The sequence below is a fragment of the Trachypithecus francoisi genome, unplaced genomic scaffold (genome assembly GCF_009764315.1).
Source record: "Trachypithecus francoisi isolate TF-2019V2 unplaced genomic scaffold, Tfra_2.0 Lachesis_group20, whole genome shotgun sequence".
NCBI classification, from domain to species: Eukaryota; Metazoa; Chordata; class Mammalia; order Primates; family Cercopithecidae; genus Trachypithecus; species Trachypithecus francoisi.
Genome location: NW_022681466.1, coordinates 64,409,776 through 64,429,194, shown reverse-complemented (window position 1 = coordinate 64,429,194; position 19,419 = coordinate 64,409,776). Strand labels below are relative to the sequence as shown.

At 51.1% G+C, this 19,419-nt stretch overlaps 1 protein-coding gene and 1 non-coding gene across 18 annotated transcripts in view; both read left to right on the top strand.

The window, feature by feature from the left end:
- Positions 1-19,419, top strand: part of CHD3 (chromodomain helicase DNA binding protein 3) — a 28,077-nt gene that overhangs the window by 4,124 nt on the left and 4,534 nt on the right. For 6 of the 17 annotated variants that reach the window (XM_033184666.1, XM_033184660.1, XM_033184673.1 and 3 more), the window contains exons 2-34: positions 803-915; positions 1,734-1,904; positions 2,103-2,227; positions 4,437-4,720; positions 4,955-5,085; positions 5,327-5,477; positions 5,627-5,820; positions 6,143-6,376; positions 6,564-6,767; positions 8,301-8,512; positions 9,177-9,308; positions 9,702-9,801; positions 10,216-10,407; positions 10,547-10,747; positions 11,098-11,235; positions 11,493-11,614; positions 11,761-11,934; positions 12,055-12,196; positions 12,446-12,577; positions 13,789-13,906; positions 14,116-14,240; positions 14,446-14,677; positions 14,996-15,162; positions 15,613-15,790; positions 16,272-16,337; positions 16,793-16,878; positions 17,029-17,162; positions 17,724-17,868; positions 18,040-18,202; positions 18,297-18,418; positions 18,523-18,658; positions 18,771-18,872; positions 19,061-19,189. In XM_033184666.1, the coding sequence (XP_033040557.1) occupies positions 803-915; positions 1,734-1,904; positions 2,103-2,227; positions 4,437-4,720; positions 4,955-5,085; positions 5,327-5,477; positions 5,627-5,820; positions 6,143-6,376; positions 6,564-6,767; positions 8,301-8,512; positions 9,177-9,308; positions 9,702-9,801; positions 10,216-10,407; positions 10,547-10,747; positions 11,098-11,235; positions 11,493-11,614; positions 11,761-11,934; positions 12,055-12,196; positions 12,446-12,577; positions 13,789-13,906; positions 14,116-14,240; positions 14,446-14,677; positions 14,996-15,162; positions 15,613-15,790; positions 16,272-16,337; positions 16,793-16,878; positions 17,029-17,162; positions 17,724-17,868; positions 18,040-18,202; positions 18,297-18,418; positions 18,523-18,658; positions 18,771-18,872; positions 19,061-19,189 (5,055 nt within the window). Of the gene's footprint in view, positions 1-128; positions 235-802; positions 916-1,733; positions 1,905-2,102; positions 2,228-4,436; positions 4,721-4,954; positions 5,086-5,326; positions 5,478-5,626; positions 5,821-6,142; positions 6,377-6,563; positions 6,768-8,300; positions 8,513-9,176; positions 9,309-9,701; positions 9,802-10,215; positions 10,408-10,546; positions 10,748-11,097; positions 11,236-11,492; positions 11,615-11,760; positions 11,935-12,054; positions 12,197-12,445; positions 12,578-13,788; positions 13,907-14,115; positions 14,241-14,445; positions 14,678-14,995; positions 15,163-15,612; positions 15,791-16,271; positions 16,338-16,792; positions 16,879-17,028; positions 17,163-17,723; positions 17,869-18,039; positions 18,203-18,296; positions 18,419-18,522; positions 18,659-18,770; positions 18,873-19,060; positions 19,190-19,419 lie in introns of those variants that run through there. The other 11 variants (XM_033184677.1, XM_033184664.1, XM_033184661.1 and 8 more) reach the window with 8 other exon arrangements.
- On the top strand, positions 17,295-17,433 carry LOC117068113. Its single transcript, XR_004430975.1, has one exon.

The window sequence follows — 19,419 nt, the reverse complement described above, 5'->3', positions numbered from 1 at the left end:
AACAAAGGGTATGGCCCCCAAGTTCTCAAAGGGAGCGGGGAGATGGGGATAGAATTGAAGGTAGGTTTTAGGCTACTTGGGAGGAGGAATGTTTAGGTAATTGTGGAGACTTTCTCCTGTCGAATTAGGGTGTGATGAAGGAGGCAGACACTGTGATCCTGTGGGCAAGAAGTAAAAATGACCAGCTGAGGATTTCTTTTCCTCCAGGACTGTGTTGGGGTGACAGGATGCCTGGTAATTATCCGAGGAAATGTAAATAGAGGCCTCCCTCTTGGCAAAAGGATGTCAGGGCCCCAGGGTGTTAGTGTGAGAACCCAGGTGTCCACCTTTGGCTCTCCCTCCCCAGCATCTGGCTTAGGGAGCTGCCAGCTTGTGTCTCCCCACTCCAAGTGCTGGGGTCAGGCCAGGCCAGCAGCTGGGCATGGCTTCCCCAGTTCCTGGGCAGGATGCCAGCTGGCGAAGTGAGGGGGAAGGCAGGAGGAGCCCTGGCGGTGACTGAAAGGACCTGCCACAGTCAGAGCCCATGGCCTGGAGCCTGGTCCCTTGTTAGTAGGAAGGGAGGGAGGGGAGTGGTTTGGCTGCTCTTCTCTTCTGACCCCTGACCTCCCATTCAGAACCAGAGCATCCCAGAGTACTCGAAACACTTTCTGTTTGCATCCAGTGAGGGGAGGCAGGGCTTGGAGGAGTTAATGTCCCAGTTCCTAGAGAGCGGGAACTGCCGCGGTGGGGAAGGGGCAAGTTGAGGGGCCTCAGAGGCTGGAAACCTAGAGGCTTAGGTTTTCTGATGCTTTTTGCTTCAAAGATAAGGATGACATTCGGCTGCTGCCTTCAGCATTGGGTGTGAAGAAGAGAAAACGAGGACCCAAGAAGCAGAAGGAGAACAAGCCAGGAAAACCCCGAAAACGCAAGAAGCGTGTAAGTGTCAAGAATTCCTAACTCTGTGGCAAGGCTCAGGAGACCCATTCTCAGAGACCTACATTTTCTCTGGTCCTGATTACTGGTGTGGCGGTGGGGGTCTGAAGCCAGGGAGGCTTGATCCCCTGGGCCCCCCAATTCCCTGCCACTGTTGGCCTGTATCTCAGGGATCTGGGACCCTAACTTCATTCACCGCAACCTAGTGAAGAGCCTTGTTGTCAGCATGACTTGCCTCAGCAGCAAAGAGAAGCAGTTGAAAGCACAAGCTCCGGAAGAAGACTGTATGAATTTAAGAGTCCAGCATTCCTCTGTCTAGGATACCAGGCCATTTATTTGGCTCTCTGTGCCTTAGTTTCCTCATCTGTATAAAGTAGATAAAGGCTGGGTGCAGTGCTTCATGCCTGTAATCCCAGCACTTTGGGAGGCTGAGCCGGGTGGATCATTTGAGGTCAGGAGTTCGAGACCAGCCTGGCCAACATGGTGAAACTCCATCTCTACTAAAAATACAAAAAGTAGCCGGGTGCAGTAGTACATGTCTGTAATCCCAGCTACTCAGGAGGCTGAGGCAGGAGGATTGCTTGAACCCGGGAGGTGGAGGTTGCAGTGAGCTGAGATCACACCACTGCCCTCCAGCATGGGCAACAGAGCAAGACTCCGTCTCCAAAAAAAAAAAAAAAAAAAAAAAAGGAGATAAAAAATTAGTTTCTATCACATATGATTGTTGTGAAGATTAAAAGAGATAAGATATGGTATATGCTGAGAACAGTTTCTGGCAATGGTAGGGATGAATAAATGTTATTTTTATTTCTTTTTCTTAGGACAGTGAGGAAGAATTTGGTTCTGAGCGAGATGAGTACCGGGAGAAGTCAGAGAGTGGGGGCAGTGAGTATGGAACCGGACCAGGTCGGAAACGAAGAAGGAAGCACCGAGAAAAAAAGGAGAAGAAGACAAAGCGGCGGAAAAAGGGAGAGGGAGATGGGGGGCAAAAGGTGAGTAGAATTAGGGAATGAGAGTGAGAAATCCGCATTAAAGATGGGCATGAGGAGGGGAGGAATGGAGACTGGACTGGAGAATGGAGCAAGAAGCAAGAAAGCCCAGGGAAGCTGGTGGGTAGGTAGACAGGTATGTGTGGGGCCTGGAATAGGGCCTGGAGGAGCACCTACTTCACCAAAGCCCCTCTCCCGCAGCAAGTGGAACAGAAGTCATCAGCAACTCTGCTTCTGACCTGGGGCCTGGAGGATGTGGAGCATGTGTTCTCTGAGGAGGATTACCACACACTCACCAACTACAAAGCCTTCAGCCAGTTCATGAGGTGCGGTAAGACTGGGGAATCTTCGCTAATAGACACTTTTAATTTGAGGGAGGCCCTGGACCCCTTGGAATCTGATGAAAGCTATGAAACTGCTCTCCAGAGAATTCACGGCATATACACACCCAATTCCACATGTCATTTCAGGGAACTCCTGGACTCGTAAGGATCCAAGAACCCCAGTTAAGACCTCTTCACTGAGGGGCGAGGGGTGGAGGGGCGATCGTGATTCCAGTGCTGGGTTAGAGAACTCTTTCCCAACAGAATGAAGTGAGGACAGAATATAGTGAGCCCTCCGCTGCCCCAACAGCTCCATCTTCTGCTCTGTGACTTCTCTCTAGCTGGACCTGAGAGATACCATCAGTGTTCCTAAACTTCCTTTGCTCACTTAGCAGGTCCCATGCCCCTTCCTTAGGCCCTGGTACTAATGGAGGGTCCATTGCTGGCCGTGGGACCTGAGCTTCGGTGGCTCCTGAAGAAGGGTAGAGAATAGTACAGTAGAAAATAACAGAGATGGGCTGGGTCCGGTGGCTCATGGCTGTAATTCCAGCACTTTCGGAGGCCAAGGCAGGTGGATCACCTGAGGTCAGGAGTTCAAGACCATTGCGACCAACATGGTGAAACGCCATCTCTACTAAATACAAAAAAAATTAACTGGGCGTGGTGGCACATGCCTGTAATCCCAGCTACTCAGGAGGCTAGGCAGGAGAATCGCTTGAACCTGGGAGGCGAAGGTTGTAGCGAGCCAAGATCATGCCACTGTGCTCTAGCCTGGGCAATGAGCGAAACTCCATCTCAGAAAAAGAAAAGAAAAAGAAAACAGTACAGACGTATTTTTGGAGAGGAGGCACTTTAACATATCAGTTCAGTGCTCTGGAGGCAGCTGCTGAGGTTCAGATCTGGTTTCATTTTGGGCAAGCAACTTAACCTCTTCAATCCTCAATTTTCTCTTCTATAAACTGGGAATAGTAATATATACCTCATAGGAATCTGTGTGGGTTGGGTGGGATGGTGAATGGAAAGCACAGTACAATCAGTGCCTGGCCCCTAGGGAGCATTCAGTAACTGGCGACTGTCATTAGTAATGTTGTCTCACCTACCTCACTGCTGAACATGGGGCTTTCTCAGCACCATGGCTCACCCATGTCAGCACAGGTGTTGAGCACCCCACCCCAGAGCAGAACCAGCACGGTCTGTCTCTTTCACACTTGGTCCTACAGAAGCCCATCTTCAGGGCCCATGGCACTTACTAGTAAAATGCAGAGAATCATAGCAACTCAAGAGTATTATTGTGAGGACGAGATAAGGTATAATGTATGTGAAAGTGTTTTATGAACTGTAGTATACAAAAGTAAAGTATTTCTGTTAATTTTATCTTAACCTTTAATGTTTTTCAGTTTTATTTTGCTGTTTTTTATTTTCCTTTTTTTTTTTTTTGAGACGGAGTTTTACTCCGTCACCAAGCTGGAGTGTAGTGGTGTGATCTCAGCTCACTGCAACCTCTACCTCCCAGGTCCAACCAATTCTCCTGCCTCAGCCTCCCGAGTAGCTGGGACTACAGGCGCGTGCCACCATGCCCAGCTAATTTTTGTATTTTTAGTAGAGATGGGGTTTCACCATGTTGGCCAGGATGGTCTCCGTCTCTTGACCTCGTGATCCGCCTGCCTTGGCCTCCCAAAGTGTTGGGATTCCCGGCGTGAGCCACCGTGCCCGGCCTATTTCCCTTTTTTTAAAGACAGGGTCTCATTCTGTTATTCAGGCTGCAGTGCAGTGGTATGATCATAGCTCACTGTATCCTCCAACTTCTGAGCTCAAGTCATCCTCCTGCCTCAGCCTCAGGCGCCACCACACCCAGCTAATTATTTTTTTTATTTTAATTTTAGTTTTTTGTAGAGACAGGATCTCGTTTTGTTGCCCAGGCTTATCTCACAGTCCTGGGCTCAAGCGATCCTCCTGCTTCAGCCTGGGATTACAGGCGTGAGCCACCGTGCCTGGTCTGTATTTTTTTTTTAATGCTTTTTTAAACCTTTTCTTTCCCCGCTTTTTTAAAACTTATTTTTGTTTAGTTTCTTAAATGGCTGTTTTTCCTAATAGGACATATTCTCACCACCCAGGAATCCTAGCATGTACATAGATTTAATTGATGAGGGGAGATGGCAGTGTTCCCAGACCATCTGTGAAGGGTCCGAGTTTTCTGCTTCTGTATTTACAGGCCCCTGATTGCTAAGAAGAATCCTAAGATCCCAATGTCTAAGATGATGACCATCCTTGGGGCCAAATGGAGAGAGTTCAGCGCCAACAACCCCTTCAAGGGGTCAGCAGCTGCTGTGGCGGCGGCGGCGGCAGCAGCAGCAGCAGCTGTAGCTGAGCAGGTGTCAGCTGCTGTCTCGTCGGCCACCCCCATAGCACCCTCCGGACCCCCCGCCCTTCCACCACCCCCTGCTGCTGATATCCAGCCCCCACCCATCCGAAGAGCCAAAACCAAAGAGGGCAAAGGTAGGGAACTCTCTTCCAACAACGGTCCTTTCACCTTCCAAACCGCATGTCTTCACATTAGAGTCTGAAACTCTCGCCTTCCCAGCCCTGATTGCCGGAGGAGAGATGCTTTCCATGAAGTGGGGCTTAGTGAAACCACAGCCCACAGAGGAGTCCAGAGGCTCCTGTGACCTCCATTATTCCAGGATGTCATGACCTCTCCTTTTTCCTCTTCTCACCCGACTCCTCATTCAGGTCCAGGCCATAAGAGGCGGAGTAAGAGCCCCCGAGTGCCTGATGGACGCAAGAAGCTTCGGGGAAAGAAAATGGCACCGCTCAAAATAAAACTAGGGCTGCTGGGTGGCAAGAGGAAGAAAGGAGGCTCGGTGAGTGACCCGTCCCTGTCTGCTAAACACCTGGTGGCCAAGGATCCAGAGACAGGGATCCGTGAGGGCCAAGGATCCAGAGACAGGAATCTGTGAGGGCCAGGGATCCAGAGACAGGGATCCGTGAGGGACGAGGATCCAGAGACAGGAATCTGTGAGGGACGACGAAGCAGGAAGCCAAAGGCCTGGGGAGGGTGTGGAATGAAGTCTGCCTCACTGACGGCCACGGGGCTATGGGCAGTATGTTTTTCAGAGTGACGAAGGTCCTGAACCAGAGGCTGAGGAGTCAGACCTGGACAGTGGCAGTGTCCACAGTGCCTCAGGCCGGCCTGATGGCCCTGTCCGCACCAAGAAACTAAAGAGAGGCCGGCCAGGAAGGAAGAAGAAGAAGGGTAAGGAGTGTTGACTGCGTGTGATCCTGTCAGTGGGCCGTCCTCTCATTCTTATTTTCAATTTTGACTTCTCTCTTCAACCCTTCTCCCTCTCTCTCTCCATCTCCCCCTGCCCCACTTCCTTATCCCTCCACCGGGGTATATGACAGTCCTGGGCTGTCCTGCAGTGGCCGGGGAGGAGGAGGTTGATGGCTACGAGACGGATCACCAGGATTACTGTGAGGTGTGCCAGCAGGGTGGGGAAATTATTCTGTGTGACACCTGCCCTCGTGCCTACCACCTCGTCTGCCTTGATCCTGAGCTTGACCGGGCTCCCGAGGGCAAATGGAGCTGCCCTCACTGTGTGAGTACCTAATGCCAGCACCTGATGGCCCTGAGGACCCCACCCATCTCTTTCCCCCTTGGTTTCACTTACCCTCTTCCTACCCCCAGATGGCTGGACTTCTTAGTAACAGATGTCCAAGTGTCTAGGATCCTAATGTATTCCTTTCTCCCACACCTTTGCTCCCAGAATCAGCATTTCTGAAACTGGAGTGTCCTTTTCTTTAGTTCCCACCAGTCTTCTCTGCACTTCTAGGATTCAGGTGTCCTGTCTTTGCCTGTATCTTCCAGTTTCATTCCTTAACTTCTGCCATCTGTCTGTGTGTCTGTCCTTGGCCCCCTAGGAGAAGGAGGGGGTCCAGTGGGAGGCCAAGGAGGAAGAGGAAGAATACGAAGAGGAGGGAGAGGAAGAAGGGGAGAAGGAGGAGGAGGATGATCACATGGAGTACTGCCGCGTGTGCAAGGACGGCGGGGAGCTTCTGTGCTGTGACGCGTGCATCTCTTCCTACCACATTCATTGTCTAAACCCTCCCCTGCCTGACATTCCCAATGGTGAATGGCTCTGTCCCCGATGCACAGTGAGTGGAAACATCTCCCCTCTGTATTTACTGTCCGGCCTGACCCCTTCCCCCATCCCTGGGGCCCACATGTCCAGCTTTTCCTTTCTCTGTACTCCCCACTTTGTGGGACCCCTATCCTCTCATCTAACGATGGGTTCTTTCTGCCTCTTTTTTTTCCTCCTCCTTGTACGTGTCCATCCCAAAGTGCCCTGTGCTGAAGGGTCGAGTGCAGAAGATCCTGCATTGGCGGTGGGGGGAGCCACCTGTAGCAGTGCCAGCCCCTCAGCAGGCAGACGGGAATCCAGATGTCCCAGCCCCGCGTCCTCTTCAAGGCAGATCAGAGCGAGAGTTCTTTGTCAAGTGGGTGGGACTATCCTACTGGCACTGCTCCTGGGCCAAGGAGCTCCAGGTACTAGGACCTTTGCTTTCCCTCTCCCCCATGACCTCATTTCCTGCCCTCCTCTCCCTCTCTTACTTCTGTTTGCTGGGTTCCCATACCCTTCATTTTCTCTCGTTTCAGGCCTCTGGCCTTTATACCCTACTTGCTTAGTTTCCATCTGTGGTTCTTTTAGTCTACAGTCCTCTTTCTCTCAGTCTCCATTAGCTTTCTTCCCTCAGATATAGTATAGCCTTTCTTAACTTCATGTCCTTCCTTATCTTTTTTTTTCCATGTTTTATAATATTCCTGGCTGGGCATAGTGGCTCACACCTATAATCCTAGCACTTTGGGAGGCCAGGGCAGGAGGATTGCTTGAGACCAGCCTAGGCAACATAGTGAAACCCCATCTCTATTAAAAAAAAAATTATCGGCCGGGTGTGGTGGCTCACACCTATAATCCCAGCACTTTGGGAGGCCGAGGCAGGCGGATCACCTGAGGTCAGGAGATCGAGACCGTCCTGGCTAACACAGTGAAACCCTGTCTCTACTAAAAATACAAAACATTTAGCCAGGCATGGTGGTGGGCACCTGTAATCCCAGCTACTCGGGAGGCTGAGGCAGGAGAATGGTGTGAACCTAGGAGGCAGAGCTTGCAGTGAGCCAAGATGGCGCCCCTGCACTTTAGCCTGGGCTACAGAGCGAGACTCCATCTCAAAAAAAAAAAAAAATCTCAATGTTTATAACCCCATTCCCTATCTCCTTTTGCTCATAACAGCCCCACCCAGGCCGTGTCTTCTGAAACTGTTGCATCTGTTTCATTTTATTTATTCTCCTGTTTTGGCTTTGACTCATTTGTCTCTAATCCATCCTTTTTCTTTCTTTCTTTTTTCTTTTCTTTTTTTTTGAGATGGAGTTTTGCTCTTGTTGCCCAGGCTGGAGTGCAGTGGCATGATCTTGGCTCACTGCAACCTCTGCCTCCCGGGTTCAAGCGATTCTCCTGCCTCAGCCTCCCGAGTAGCTGGGATTACAGGTGCCCGCCACCACGCCCAGCTAATTTTGTATTTTTAGTAGAGATGGGGTTTCTCCATGTTGATCAGGCTGATCTCGAACTCCCAGCCTCAGGTGATCTACCTGCCTCAGCCTTCCAAAGTGCTGGGACGCGCCTGTTATTCTCTTATTGCCCAGGCTGGAGTGCAGTGGCGTGATCTTGGCTCACTACAGCCTCCACCTCATGGGTTCAAGTGATTCTCCTGCCTCAGCCTCCTGAGTATCTGGGATTACAGGCATGTGCCACCACACCTGGCTAATTTATGTATTTTTAGTAGAGACAGGGTTTCTCCATGTTGACCAGGCTGGTCTTGAACTCCTGACTTCAGGTGATCCGCACCCGTGAGCCTCCCAAAGTGCTGGGATTACAGGCATGAACCACCGCGCCCGGCCAATCCATCCTTTTTCATAGCTCCCTTTCCCTGTCCCATTCCTCCTGCTGGCCTCTTCCCCATTCCCTGTTGTCCTCTGTGAGTGTCAGGCCTGTCTCTTCCCCATGTTTCTGTGCCCTATCAGCTGGAAATCTTCCATTTGGTTATGTACCGAAACTACCAGCGGAAGAATGACATGGATGAGCCCCCGCCCCTGGACTATGGCTCCGGCGAGGATGATGGGAAGAGTGACAAGCGTAAAGTGAAAGACCCACACTATGCTGAGATGGAGGAGAAGTACTATCGTTTTGGCATCAAGCCAGAGTGGATGACTGTCCACCGTATCATCAACCACAGGTGAATCCTTGGTCCCTGGGAAGTAAGACCTGGCATATGACACTATTCTTACCATGGTGATGGCCTCATGTTAGTATTTGCTGATTAACCAGGTAATTGATCTAACCTTGATAACCTCTGCTGTAGCTCCAGCCTTTCTGGCCTTGTTTCCTCCAGGGGAATGGGAGAAAACAGGAGGAAAGTTCGGCCAGGTGGTGCCTCTTTTGTCATCTCCAGTGGCATAAGACATAGCACATGAGTCTGGGGATGAGGGCATAAAAGCGAAACATGAGAGACATAATTCATCCAGACCAGTGTTTTGAATATTTCTTCTTCATGGTACTTATTACTGCCTAAAGTTATGGTATTTATTTAGTTATTTCAATGCTGTCTTCCCGACGAGACTCTGAGTTCCATGAGGAAAATACTTAGTGATTAGGTGAACAAATGATATAAGGAGGGATCTCCAGGAATGTTTTGTGATAGTTGATTTTTAGGATACCATCCTGAGAAGGTTAGGCTGCCAGGTTAACTATTCTCACGTCCCTTCCAGCGCCCACTGTTGAAGGTTGGGTGACAAATTTTGTGTGTTTGCTGATAATTGTGTTTCTCAGGCCTTCTTGCTGTTTGCGATCTGTGCAATTTTTTTTCCTCCTGCTCCTCCTTATGGCCTCCTGCCCCACAGTGTGGATAAAAAGGGGAATTACCACTATCTAGTAAAATGGAGGGACTTGCCATATGACCAGTCCACGTGGGAGGAAGATGAAATGAATATCCCTGAATATGAAGAACATAAGCAAAGCTACTGGAGACACCGGTGAGGGAACGAGCCTGTGGATTCGAGAGATTCTGAGGATTAGGGCATGAAAGCTAAAACTCCAGCATAAAATGAGGGTATAGTAGGGACTGATTCAACCTGGAGTTCAGGGCAATGGCCACCTGGGCTGGGTTGTTTGAGATGGGCTTGCTAAGGAGGTAGTGTAAGGAACAGAAACAAGATCTGGCTGAGTAGTGGAGAAGAGAATGTTCAAGAGTGGGGAGGGCTGGTTCTTGAGGTGAAATCCAAAGGGCAAGGGTAAAAAGCCTGGGGAAAAGGAAATATGGGAAAATCTAGGTCATGGACAGTGGGAAGTAGGTCTGGAGTGGGTTCAGAAAAGAAAGTGTAGGACTCCCAACAACGAGGCCTCATTCAGAGCCACTCTTTTTCCAGAGAACTAATTATGGGGGAAGACCCTGCCCAGCCCCGGAAGTATAAAAAGAAGAAGAAGGAGCTACAGGGTGATGGGCCTCCTAGTTCTCCCACTAATGATGTAAGTCCTCTCAGTTGGCATTTCTTGTTTCTGGAGCTATGGTGATCGAAGATTTCCCAAGGGCTACTGATGGAACTTCCCAGAGATTCAGTAACCTCTGTGAACAGTAGCTCTTCCTTCAGCGTCCAGCCTTGCGCCAAGAGTGGTTAAGAATTTTGGCCTAAAAGGGCAGGAGCTGCTAGAGATAGGCCACTGGCGGCTCTTTCACCAGCTGCCCTCCCCCATGGTGCTGCTGGATATTGTCTTACGGAATGAGGGGGAGGGGCTGAAGACTAGATGTGAGAACTTTTGTAAACTCAGGCCATAGTAGAGGGAATTGTAATCCAACTTGGTATCCATGCCAGGGAGGAGGAGACTAAGACTGGAGGAGCCGCTGGCTATTTCCTTGAGCTTTCTGACTTCTTGTCTCTGTAGCCTACCGTGAAATATGAGACTCAGCCACGGTTTATCACAGCCACTGGAGGCACCCTGCACATGTACCAGCTGGAAGGGCTGAACTGGCTGCGCTTCTCCTGGGCCCAGGGCACTGACACCATTCTAGCTGATGAGATGGGGCTGGGCAAGACCATACAAACCATTGTCTTCCTCTACTCACTCTATAAGGAGGTGCTGGACTCTAGGACCTTGAAGGGGACCGCCTGGACTGGGGAAGTGGGGAGGGGAAGATGGAGGGGTGTAGCTGGCAGAGGACTGGGGTATACAGCCTCTAGCCTAGACTTACACCGCCCCCATTCTTGACTCCCAGGGCCACACAAAAGGTCCCTTCCTGGTGAGTGCCCCACTCTCTACCATCATCAACTGGGAGCGGGAGTTCCAGATGTGGGCACCCAAATTCTATGTGGTGACATACACGGGTGACAAGGATAGCCGGGCCATCATTCGTGAGAATGAATTCTCCTTTGAGGACAACGCCATCAAAGGGGGCAAGAAAGCTTTTAAGATGAAGGTAAGCCCCTCTACCTCATATCCTCTAAGACCCTCAAATCTGTCACTTCTTTTTCTCAGCCAGGAATTCAGTTTCTCTATTCCCCTCTCTCCTTACCTTTCTCCTCTTCTTCCACCTGTCCTCGTGTCTCTGCACTACCATCCTAGAGATGTGGCAGGTACTCCCAGGGGCATACATGGATCTGTCAGTACTGGAAATGTGGGCAGAGGTTTAGGGGCCATGGTCTGTAATCCCTGCTTGGAGAACAGAGTAATGGCTCCTGTTGGGAGCCACAGTCAGGACAAAGTGTCTGGAGGTGTAAGTCCATGGTTGTCAGGTGGCAGCTGAATGGGCAATAATTATGTTGGCAGAGGGAGGCACAGGTGAAGTTCCACGTTCTCCTGACATCGTATGAGCTGATCACCATTGATCAGGCAGCACTCGGTTCTATCCGCTGGGCCTGTCTTGTGGTAGATGAGGCCCATCGACTCAAGAACAACCAGTCCAAGGTGAGTGAGGTTCCCAGACCTCAAAAGCTTGAAATGGTGGGCTCCTACTTGCCCTGGTCCTAAAAAAAACAAACAAAGTTCTGGGGATTTTCTGTAGTCTGGGAGGACGTCCAGGTTGGAAGAGGGAGAGGGCCAAAGATTTGGGGCCTCTGATCCTGAGTGAAATGGGAGCTGGGACAGAGAAAGGCTGATGCTGTGGGTCGGTCATTTGCCACTAATAAGCCCAGTCTCCTGCCTTGCCTTGCCCCATCTTTTAGTTTTTCAGGGTTCTCAATGGTTACAAGATAGATCATAAGTTGCTGCTGACAGGAACCCCATTGCAGAATAATCTGGAGGAGCTCTTCCATCTCCTGAACTTCCTCACCCCAGAGAGATTTAAGTAAGTGGTTCCCTAAGGGTAGTTGGCAGAGATGAGAGGTGGAGCAGATAAAATGAGCTGATAGAGGATTCATCTGAGGTGGTAAGCCTGAGATCAGCGGCAAATAACTTGCCAACCTGTTACTTTTCTTCTCTCCTGGCTCTTAGCAACCTGGAGGGCTTCCTGGAGGAGTTTGCTGACATATCCAAAGAGGACCAGATCAAGAAACTGCATGATTTGCTGGGGCCACATATGCTACGGAGGCTCAAGGCAGATGTCTTTAAGAACATGCCAGCCAAGACAGAGCTCATCGTTCGGGTGGAGCTAAGCCCCATGCAGAAGTAAGATGCAAGACAAGTTGCCTGGAGTAGGGGTTGGGGATTGATGGGAGCGTTCCAAGTGCCATATCATAATTGCTTCCTTTATTTATGTTTCTTTTACACCCCTTTCCTGGCCTTTAGGAAATACTACAAATACATCCTGACTCGAAATTTTGAGGCCTTGAATTCACGAGGTGGTGGGAACCAGGTGTCGCTGCTTAATATCATGATGGATCTTAAGAAGTGCTGCAACCATCCATACCTTTTTCCCGTGGCTGCTATGGTAGATACATAGAGCAGGAGCTGATCGAATCTCCGCTCTCAGAAAACATGGGTGGGGAGTAGTGGGGAGGTGGGTATTGAGCCACAAGGGTGGAGCTGCGCTGGAAGGCCAGGGACTGGGTCTCTGAGAGCAGTAGGAATTGGGAATGTGTGGAAGCTGGATCTGGGCATCTGGCCTTCTAGGCATGGTAAGAATATGGGGAGATGTTTCCAAGTGACCCTGTCCTCCTCCTCTCTCCTCCCTTTTCAGGAGTCCCCCAAACTCCCCAGTGGGGCTTATGAGGGTGGAGCACTTATTAAGTCGTCTGGGAAGCTCATGCTGCTCCAGAAGATGCTGCGAAAGCTGAAGGAGCAAGGACACCGAGTACTCATCTTCTCGCAGGTGACCTGTGCCCTTAGCTATCTACATCTGCTTCCTCTTCCCTCTCCTCATCCCCCACACTTTAATTTCTTACCATCTTCCTGTGGCTGCTCCAGGGTGACAAATGAGGAGATTCCTCCTGTAAGAGTTTCTTTTTTTTTTTTTTTTTTGAGACAGAGTTTCTCTCTTGTTCCCTGACTGGAGTGCAGGGGCGTGAACTGGGCTCACTGCAACCTCTGCTTCCTGGGTTCAAGTGATTCTCCTGCCTCAGCCTCCCGAGTAGCTGGGATTACAGGTGCCCACCTCCATGCCTGGCTAATTTTTTGTATTTTTAGTAGAGATGGGGTTTCACCATGTTGGTCAGGATGGTCTCGATCTCCTGACCTCAGGTGATCTGCCCACCTCGGTCTCCCAAAGTGCTGGGATTACTGTATAGCAAGTTTATTCTTGGCCTCTGATGCCTGTTCTTGAGGTTATTGGAAGTTGAAGTCCAGCTCTAGTTCCTTTTCAGCTGCATGGGGGAAGGGTGAGGGTGAGCCATCTGCCTCCTTAGAGATTGGTATTATTTCTTCATCTTATTGGCAGGTGAGGGTGAAGGCACAGAACTTCTGGAAATGTGATGAAAACTCTGGGTCCACTCTCCAGACAACTGTACATACAATGACACAAATTTGTATGGATTTTCAGGGGGTTCCTAGATTTCCCTGAAACCTTCTCATGGGTCGCAGAGAACCTCTGCCTTAGGAGAAACAATCTTAAATCAAGAGAGTGTGACAAGAGGGCCAGACATGGTGGCTCACACCTGTTATCCCAGCACTTTGGGAGGCCGAGGCAGGAGGATCATTTGAGGTCAGGAGTTTGAGACCTGGCCAACATGGTGAAACCCCGTCTCTACTAAAAATACAAAAACTAGTTGGGCGTGGTGGCGCAGACCTGTAGTCCTAGCTACTAGGGACTCTGAGGTGGTAGGATCACTTGAACTCGGGAGTGGAGGTTGCAGTGAGCTGAGATGGCACCACTGCACTCCAGCTTGGGCAATAGAATGAGACTCCATCTCAAAAATAAAAATAAAAAAGAGAGTGTGACAAGAATGTGAAATAAAGAGGAGCTTAAGACAGGGCAGGGGTTCAGGTGTAAGGATCAGGGTTGAGTTTGTATAAAGGAGTAGTTAGAATAAGCAAGCTATCCCACCACCTCATTGTTCCAGACTCCATCCTTTTCTCTTGCTCTAGATGACCAAAATGTTAGACTTGCTTGAGGACTTCTTAGACTATGAAGGCTACAAGTATGAACGCATAGATGGTGGCATCACTGGTGCCCTGAGGCAGGAGGCCATCGATCGGTTTAATGGTGAGGGAGATACACTGGTCCCTGGTGGGTGTGGGAGGCCTGAGAAACCTGTGATAGGTCCCTGGGATGGGAGGGGGATTGGCTTGGGGGACATTGGAAACTTAGGCTTTGAGTTGGGGGCATGGTTGTTTGTCATCAGAAAACGTCTAGGAGCAGGTGGACAGACCTACTGGGTACAAGAAAAACCTGATCCAACTCTCACCTCCTAGCTCCTGGAGCCCAACAATTCTGCTTCCTCCTGTCCACCCGAGCTGGGGGCCTGGGCATCAATCTGGCCACAGCTGACACTGTCATCATCTTTGATTCTGACTGGAACCCCCATAATGACATCCAGGTGGGAACTCGCATCCTGGAGCCCCTGCACCATTTAGCAAGGAGATGTGGGTTCATGGAGAAAGGTGTCATGTTCCGGGGTCAGAAATAAATCGCTTCTGGGAGGAGAGCAGACCCTTTTTCAGCAGCCTTCTTTCCTGAGCATGTGGGCAGCTTCTCCCTGGCCACTCCCCTGGCCCACCCGCCACTTTCTCTTGCCCCTGCAGGCCTTTAGCCGGGCTCATCGGATTGGCCAGGCCAACAAAGTGATGATTTACCGGTTTGTGACTCGTGCGTCAGTGGAAGAGCGAATCACACAAGTGGCCAAGAGAAAGATGATGCTGACACACCTGGTTGTGCGGCCTGGGCTGGGCTCCAAGGCAGGCTCCATGTCCAAGCAGGAGCTTGACGACATTCTCAAATTTGGCACTGAAGAGCTGTTCAAGGATGAAAACGAGGGTGAGAACCTTTTCTGCAGCTCCGTGAAAGCAGGCCCCTGCTCTCCCAGGAGTACTTCTCGGCCCCCTGTGGAGGGAAAAACAACTCTTCTCTGTAGCCTTTGAAGGAAGGAGAGCCTTCTTTTAGTGGCCCTTGGAGGAAGGTTGACCTCTTTCTTTGCCTGTAGGGTTAAAACAAACAAAACATAAACCTTTCAACATTGGCTCCCAGGGAAAGAGCCTTCTCCAGGGCTTCTGTGAAAAGGATGCAGAGTAGAAGCTTTCCCATCAGCCTTTCTAAACTTTGGAACCCAAAGTTCCCTGTTTTCCCTCTCACCAGGGGAGAACAAGGAGGAAGACAGCAGTGTGATTCATTATGACAATGAGGCCATCGCTCGGCTGTTGGACCGGAACCAGGATGCAACTGAGGACACTGACGTGCAGAACATGAATGAGTATCTCAGCTCCTTCAAGGTGGCACAGTACGTCGTGCGGGAAGAAGACAAGGTGAGAGGCTCTGGGGGCCAGACATTATCTATCCCAGGCCATCTCCAAAAGGCAGTATCCTTTACTTGGCCTTGAAATAGGAGGGTCCGTCCCCCTTAGAACAGTAGTGGACCTCAAATAACTTCTTCGTCTAATAGGTGAGACTGGACTTCAGAGAGAAATGTAGGCACAGACAGTACTGGTAAACACAGAAGGGTACCTTCTGAGACAGTGCAGGAGAAACACTGTCAGAGGGATTAGAGGAGAGATTTAGAAACCATGAGGAGAGCACGCTGCAGGTAAGAGATGGCATGGAACATGCACAATGTCCAGAAAATGTATGCAGAGTCACGAAGCTCCAGGAGTGGGGAGACCGGATTGGGCTGACGCAGCAGAGTAGGGATTTTGTTGCCATGGAAGGATTAGCAAAGAAGGAGACCCCCAGTGTTCATTCATTCTGCTGCCCTTCAGATTGAGGAAATTGAGCGAGAGATCATCAAGCAGGAGGAGAATGTGGACCCTGACTACTGGGAGAAGCTGCTGAGGCATCACTATGAGCAACAGCAGGAAGACCTGGCCCGGAATCTAGGCAAGGGCAAGCGGGTTCGCAAGCAAGTTAACTACAATGATGCTGCTCAGGAAGACCAAGGTGAGGACTGCCCCAGATGCAGGCAGTAAAAGCGGGGAAAGTGATGATGAGAAGGGACTTAAGGCTGGGGCTACTTAGAGGGTAAGAGAGAAGCCTAGAAGTCAGAGCCTTCCCCTGCTAAAAGGGTAAGACGTAAGGTAGAGTCATTAGGAATTACCCGGAGGCCAGGTGGGTTTGTAGGTGATTTAAACTATTTGGTGGTTGCACAGGCATCCTATGGACACCCAGGGCCACTGCTTAGAGTAGGTTTGGCAGAAGAACCAGAGGGGCCCAGAGACTGAAGGTGGGCGGTGAATGGAGATGGTGTAGGATATGCGGCTCCCAAGTCAGACTTTGGGCAGTGACCTGGCGTTCCCAGAAGGGCCAAGGCCAGAATAAAGGTAGACAAGTCTCGGCAGGGAGGAAGCCAGCCAGAAACGGCCCCAGCATGGGCATATCCCGAGAGACCTCCCTGACCACTGGGCCCTCTCCACCCCCACAGACAACCAGTCAGAGTACTCGGTGGGTTCAGAGGAGGAGGATGAAGACTTCGATGAACGTCCTGAAGGTGGCATCTGTGTTCCTGACTCTTACCTCTTACCATTTTATTTTGCAGTTTGCTTTAAGCCCACTGTTTTTGTACAAGTAAAAAATCTGTGTGTGTGTGTGTGGAAAAACTCGATTGCAGATGAGCAGAAAGGAAGCAATGTTGATAGTCTCTCCACTAGTAAACTTCTGTTTGTGTGACCACATAGACTAGATCAAGAAAGGCTGAATCATTTTCCGTTCCCACTGGTAATCTGGCCTTTGTCAGATATCAGCTATTAATTTTAAAATATGACTGGTTCTTTTAGACTCACTGGGTTAGTAGTTCTGAAGTGCTTGGGTGGGAGAGAATTGGGAGCACCTCAAACATGATAGGAATGTTCCTGTGTTCTGTATCTTGTGGGAATGGGGTGCTAAGGAGGACTGAGGCTTAGAGGAGGTGGTGGATCAGCTAACTGATGTCATCCCCACTCTCAGGGCGTAGACAGTCAAAGAGGCAGCTCCGGAATGAGAAAGATAAGCCACTGCCTCCACTGCTGGCCCGAGTCGGGGGCAACATTGAGGTGAGAGCTGGGCCCAGTGTTCGCGAGTTCTCCAAGGAGAGCATGAGGGCAGAAGGTTGGAAATTGGGGCCTGGATCACTGAGAGTAGAAAGGACAAGACCTAAGAACCCTGGACATTTGTCGCCATTGCCTCCTTGCCCCCACCCTCAGGTGCTGGGCTTCAATACCCGTCAGCGGAAGGCTTTCCTCAATGCCGTGATGCGCTGGGGGATGCCACCACAGGATGCCTTCACCACGCAGTGGCTGGTGCGGGACCTGAGGGGCAAGACTGAGAAGGAGTTTAAGTGAGTGTGGGTGATACAGGGCTGAGTTGGACGCAAGGGTAAGAGCTTTGGGCGTTCCATTCTTCCTTGGGGCCGCCATATGATGTGACCTTACTCAACTGATTGTCACCCTCCCTGCCATACAACACTTCCTGGCTCGATTTCCTGGGGGGTGGTCTCAGCCCAGCCCACCTCCCCTCAGCCGAGCCTAGAGTAGAGGGGCCAGGCATCCTCCCCAGGGGAGAGGTGTTGAAGCAAGGAACCTCTCCTGGGCTGTCCTAGCCTCACATTTACTTGGCCACAATCACCTGGCAGGAGGAGCTGGTGGAAAGGATGAAGAGCTGACTGATGGGGCCCAGGAATTAAGTACAAAGGCCAAGGGGAAAGGCCAGGGATGGGGCGCAGGGGCACGGTTAGGACTTGGAGGGCTGGTAATGGTGAGACTGAGAGGCCCAGGGGAGGAGCCCTGGAGCACCTGAGGATTTGGGGACTTGGGGGTCCTCAGTCATCCTTGAATCTTCCTCACTGCCCTATACCCCTTCTGTGGCTCCCCTAACCGTCCTCCCACCCCATGCTCCTTAGGGCCTATGTATCTTTGTTCATGCGCCATCTGTGTGAGCCTGGGGCAGACGGGTCTGAAACCTTTGCCGATGGGGTCCCTCGGGAGGGACTGAGTCGCCAGCAGGTGTTGACCCGCATTGGAGTCATGTCTCTCGTCAAGAAGAAGGTATCAGTCTTCCTCTCACCCAAAAAATCAAGCTGGCTGCCTAGTCTCTGTCCTTCCTCTGCCTCCGTCCCTGAGTTGTAAGCTCGCTCTGGTGTGAGACGGAGGAGACTGGAGCTTCCTGTCTGTATGTCTGTAAGAGCCTGGAGCTGACACCTGTCCTTCCAACCCCAGGTGCAGGAGTTTGAGCACATCAATGGGCGTTGGTCAATGCCGGAACTGATGCCCGACCCCAGCGCTGACTCTAAGCGCTCCTCCAGAGCCTCCTCTCCTACCAAAACGTCTCCCACCACTCCGGAGGCTTCTGCTACCAACAGTCCCTGCACCTCTAAACCTGGTAATCAGAAATCAGGATGGTGGGAGAGACAGAAAGGGAGCCAGGAGTCAGGGCAAGAGAACCTCTGTCTTTATCACTGTGCCTTCCCCTGCAGCTACTCCAGCGCCAAGTGAGAAAGGAGAAGGCATAAGGACTCCTCTTGAGAAGGAGGAAGCTGAAAACCAGGAGGAAAAGCCAGAGAAGAACAGCAGAATTGGGGAGAAGATGGACACAGAGGTGTGTGGCTCCCTAGATTCCCCTGTGGAGTGGGAGGGGAGGGGCTTGGAGGCCAGATGCCTGGGAGCCCTCCAGCTCATCCTGACCCCGTTGTCCTCTTATAGGTTGATGCCCCCAGCCCAGCCCCATCACTCGGGGAGCGGCTGGAGCCAAGGAAGATTCCTCTAGAGGATGAGGTGCCAGGGGTACCTGGAGAGATGGAGCTTGAACCTGGGTACCGTGGGGACAGAGAGAAGTCAGGTGGGTGCATGGCCTTAGGAGTGATGGGGGATTAGAATTTGGGATGTCCTCCTTCTGGGGTCAGAGGATGAGGGTAACATCCTCCCTTCCTATCCCCTACCCCCTCCCACAGCCACAGAGTCGACGCCAGGAGAAAGGGGGGAGGAGAAGCCGATGGATGGACAGGAACACAGGGAGAGGCCGGAGGGGGAAACGGGGGATTTGGGCAAGAGAGGTAATGGGTGGAAGGGACCGGACACCTGGGTCCCTGAGGGCATCAGGGGAGGTGGAGTCTGGGGAACCAAATGCTTGGGTCCTGGGCGGGTAGCTGTTTGAAAGGCCAGGACAGCACAGTACAGATAGTAGTCTTGGGACCTGGGAGGAAGGTGTCCTGAGGTGTGAGCTTTGGCCTGTCTGTCCTAGCAGAAGATGTAAAAGGTGACCGGGAGCTTCGACCAGGGCCTCGAGATGAGCCACGGTCCAATGGGCGACGAGAGGAAAAGACAGAGAAGCCCCGGTTCATGTTCAATATCGCAGATGGTGGCTTCACAGGTTGGGGAGACTCTCGCTGCTTTCTGCTCCTCAAGGGGATCTGCTCATCCTCATGGGGTTTCTCGTTTTGCCTGAGGCTTCCTGCTACCTTTAATTCCAAGTAACTTCCAATGAAGTATGTTGCATGCTGACTCCAATCCTTGCTCTAAATCTTTCTTAAGTATCCCTCTTAACTCCAAAGCTGGCTCTAATCCCACCTTTATTCTTAATTCTAACTCGAACCTGGTTAG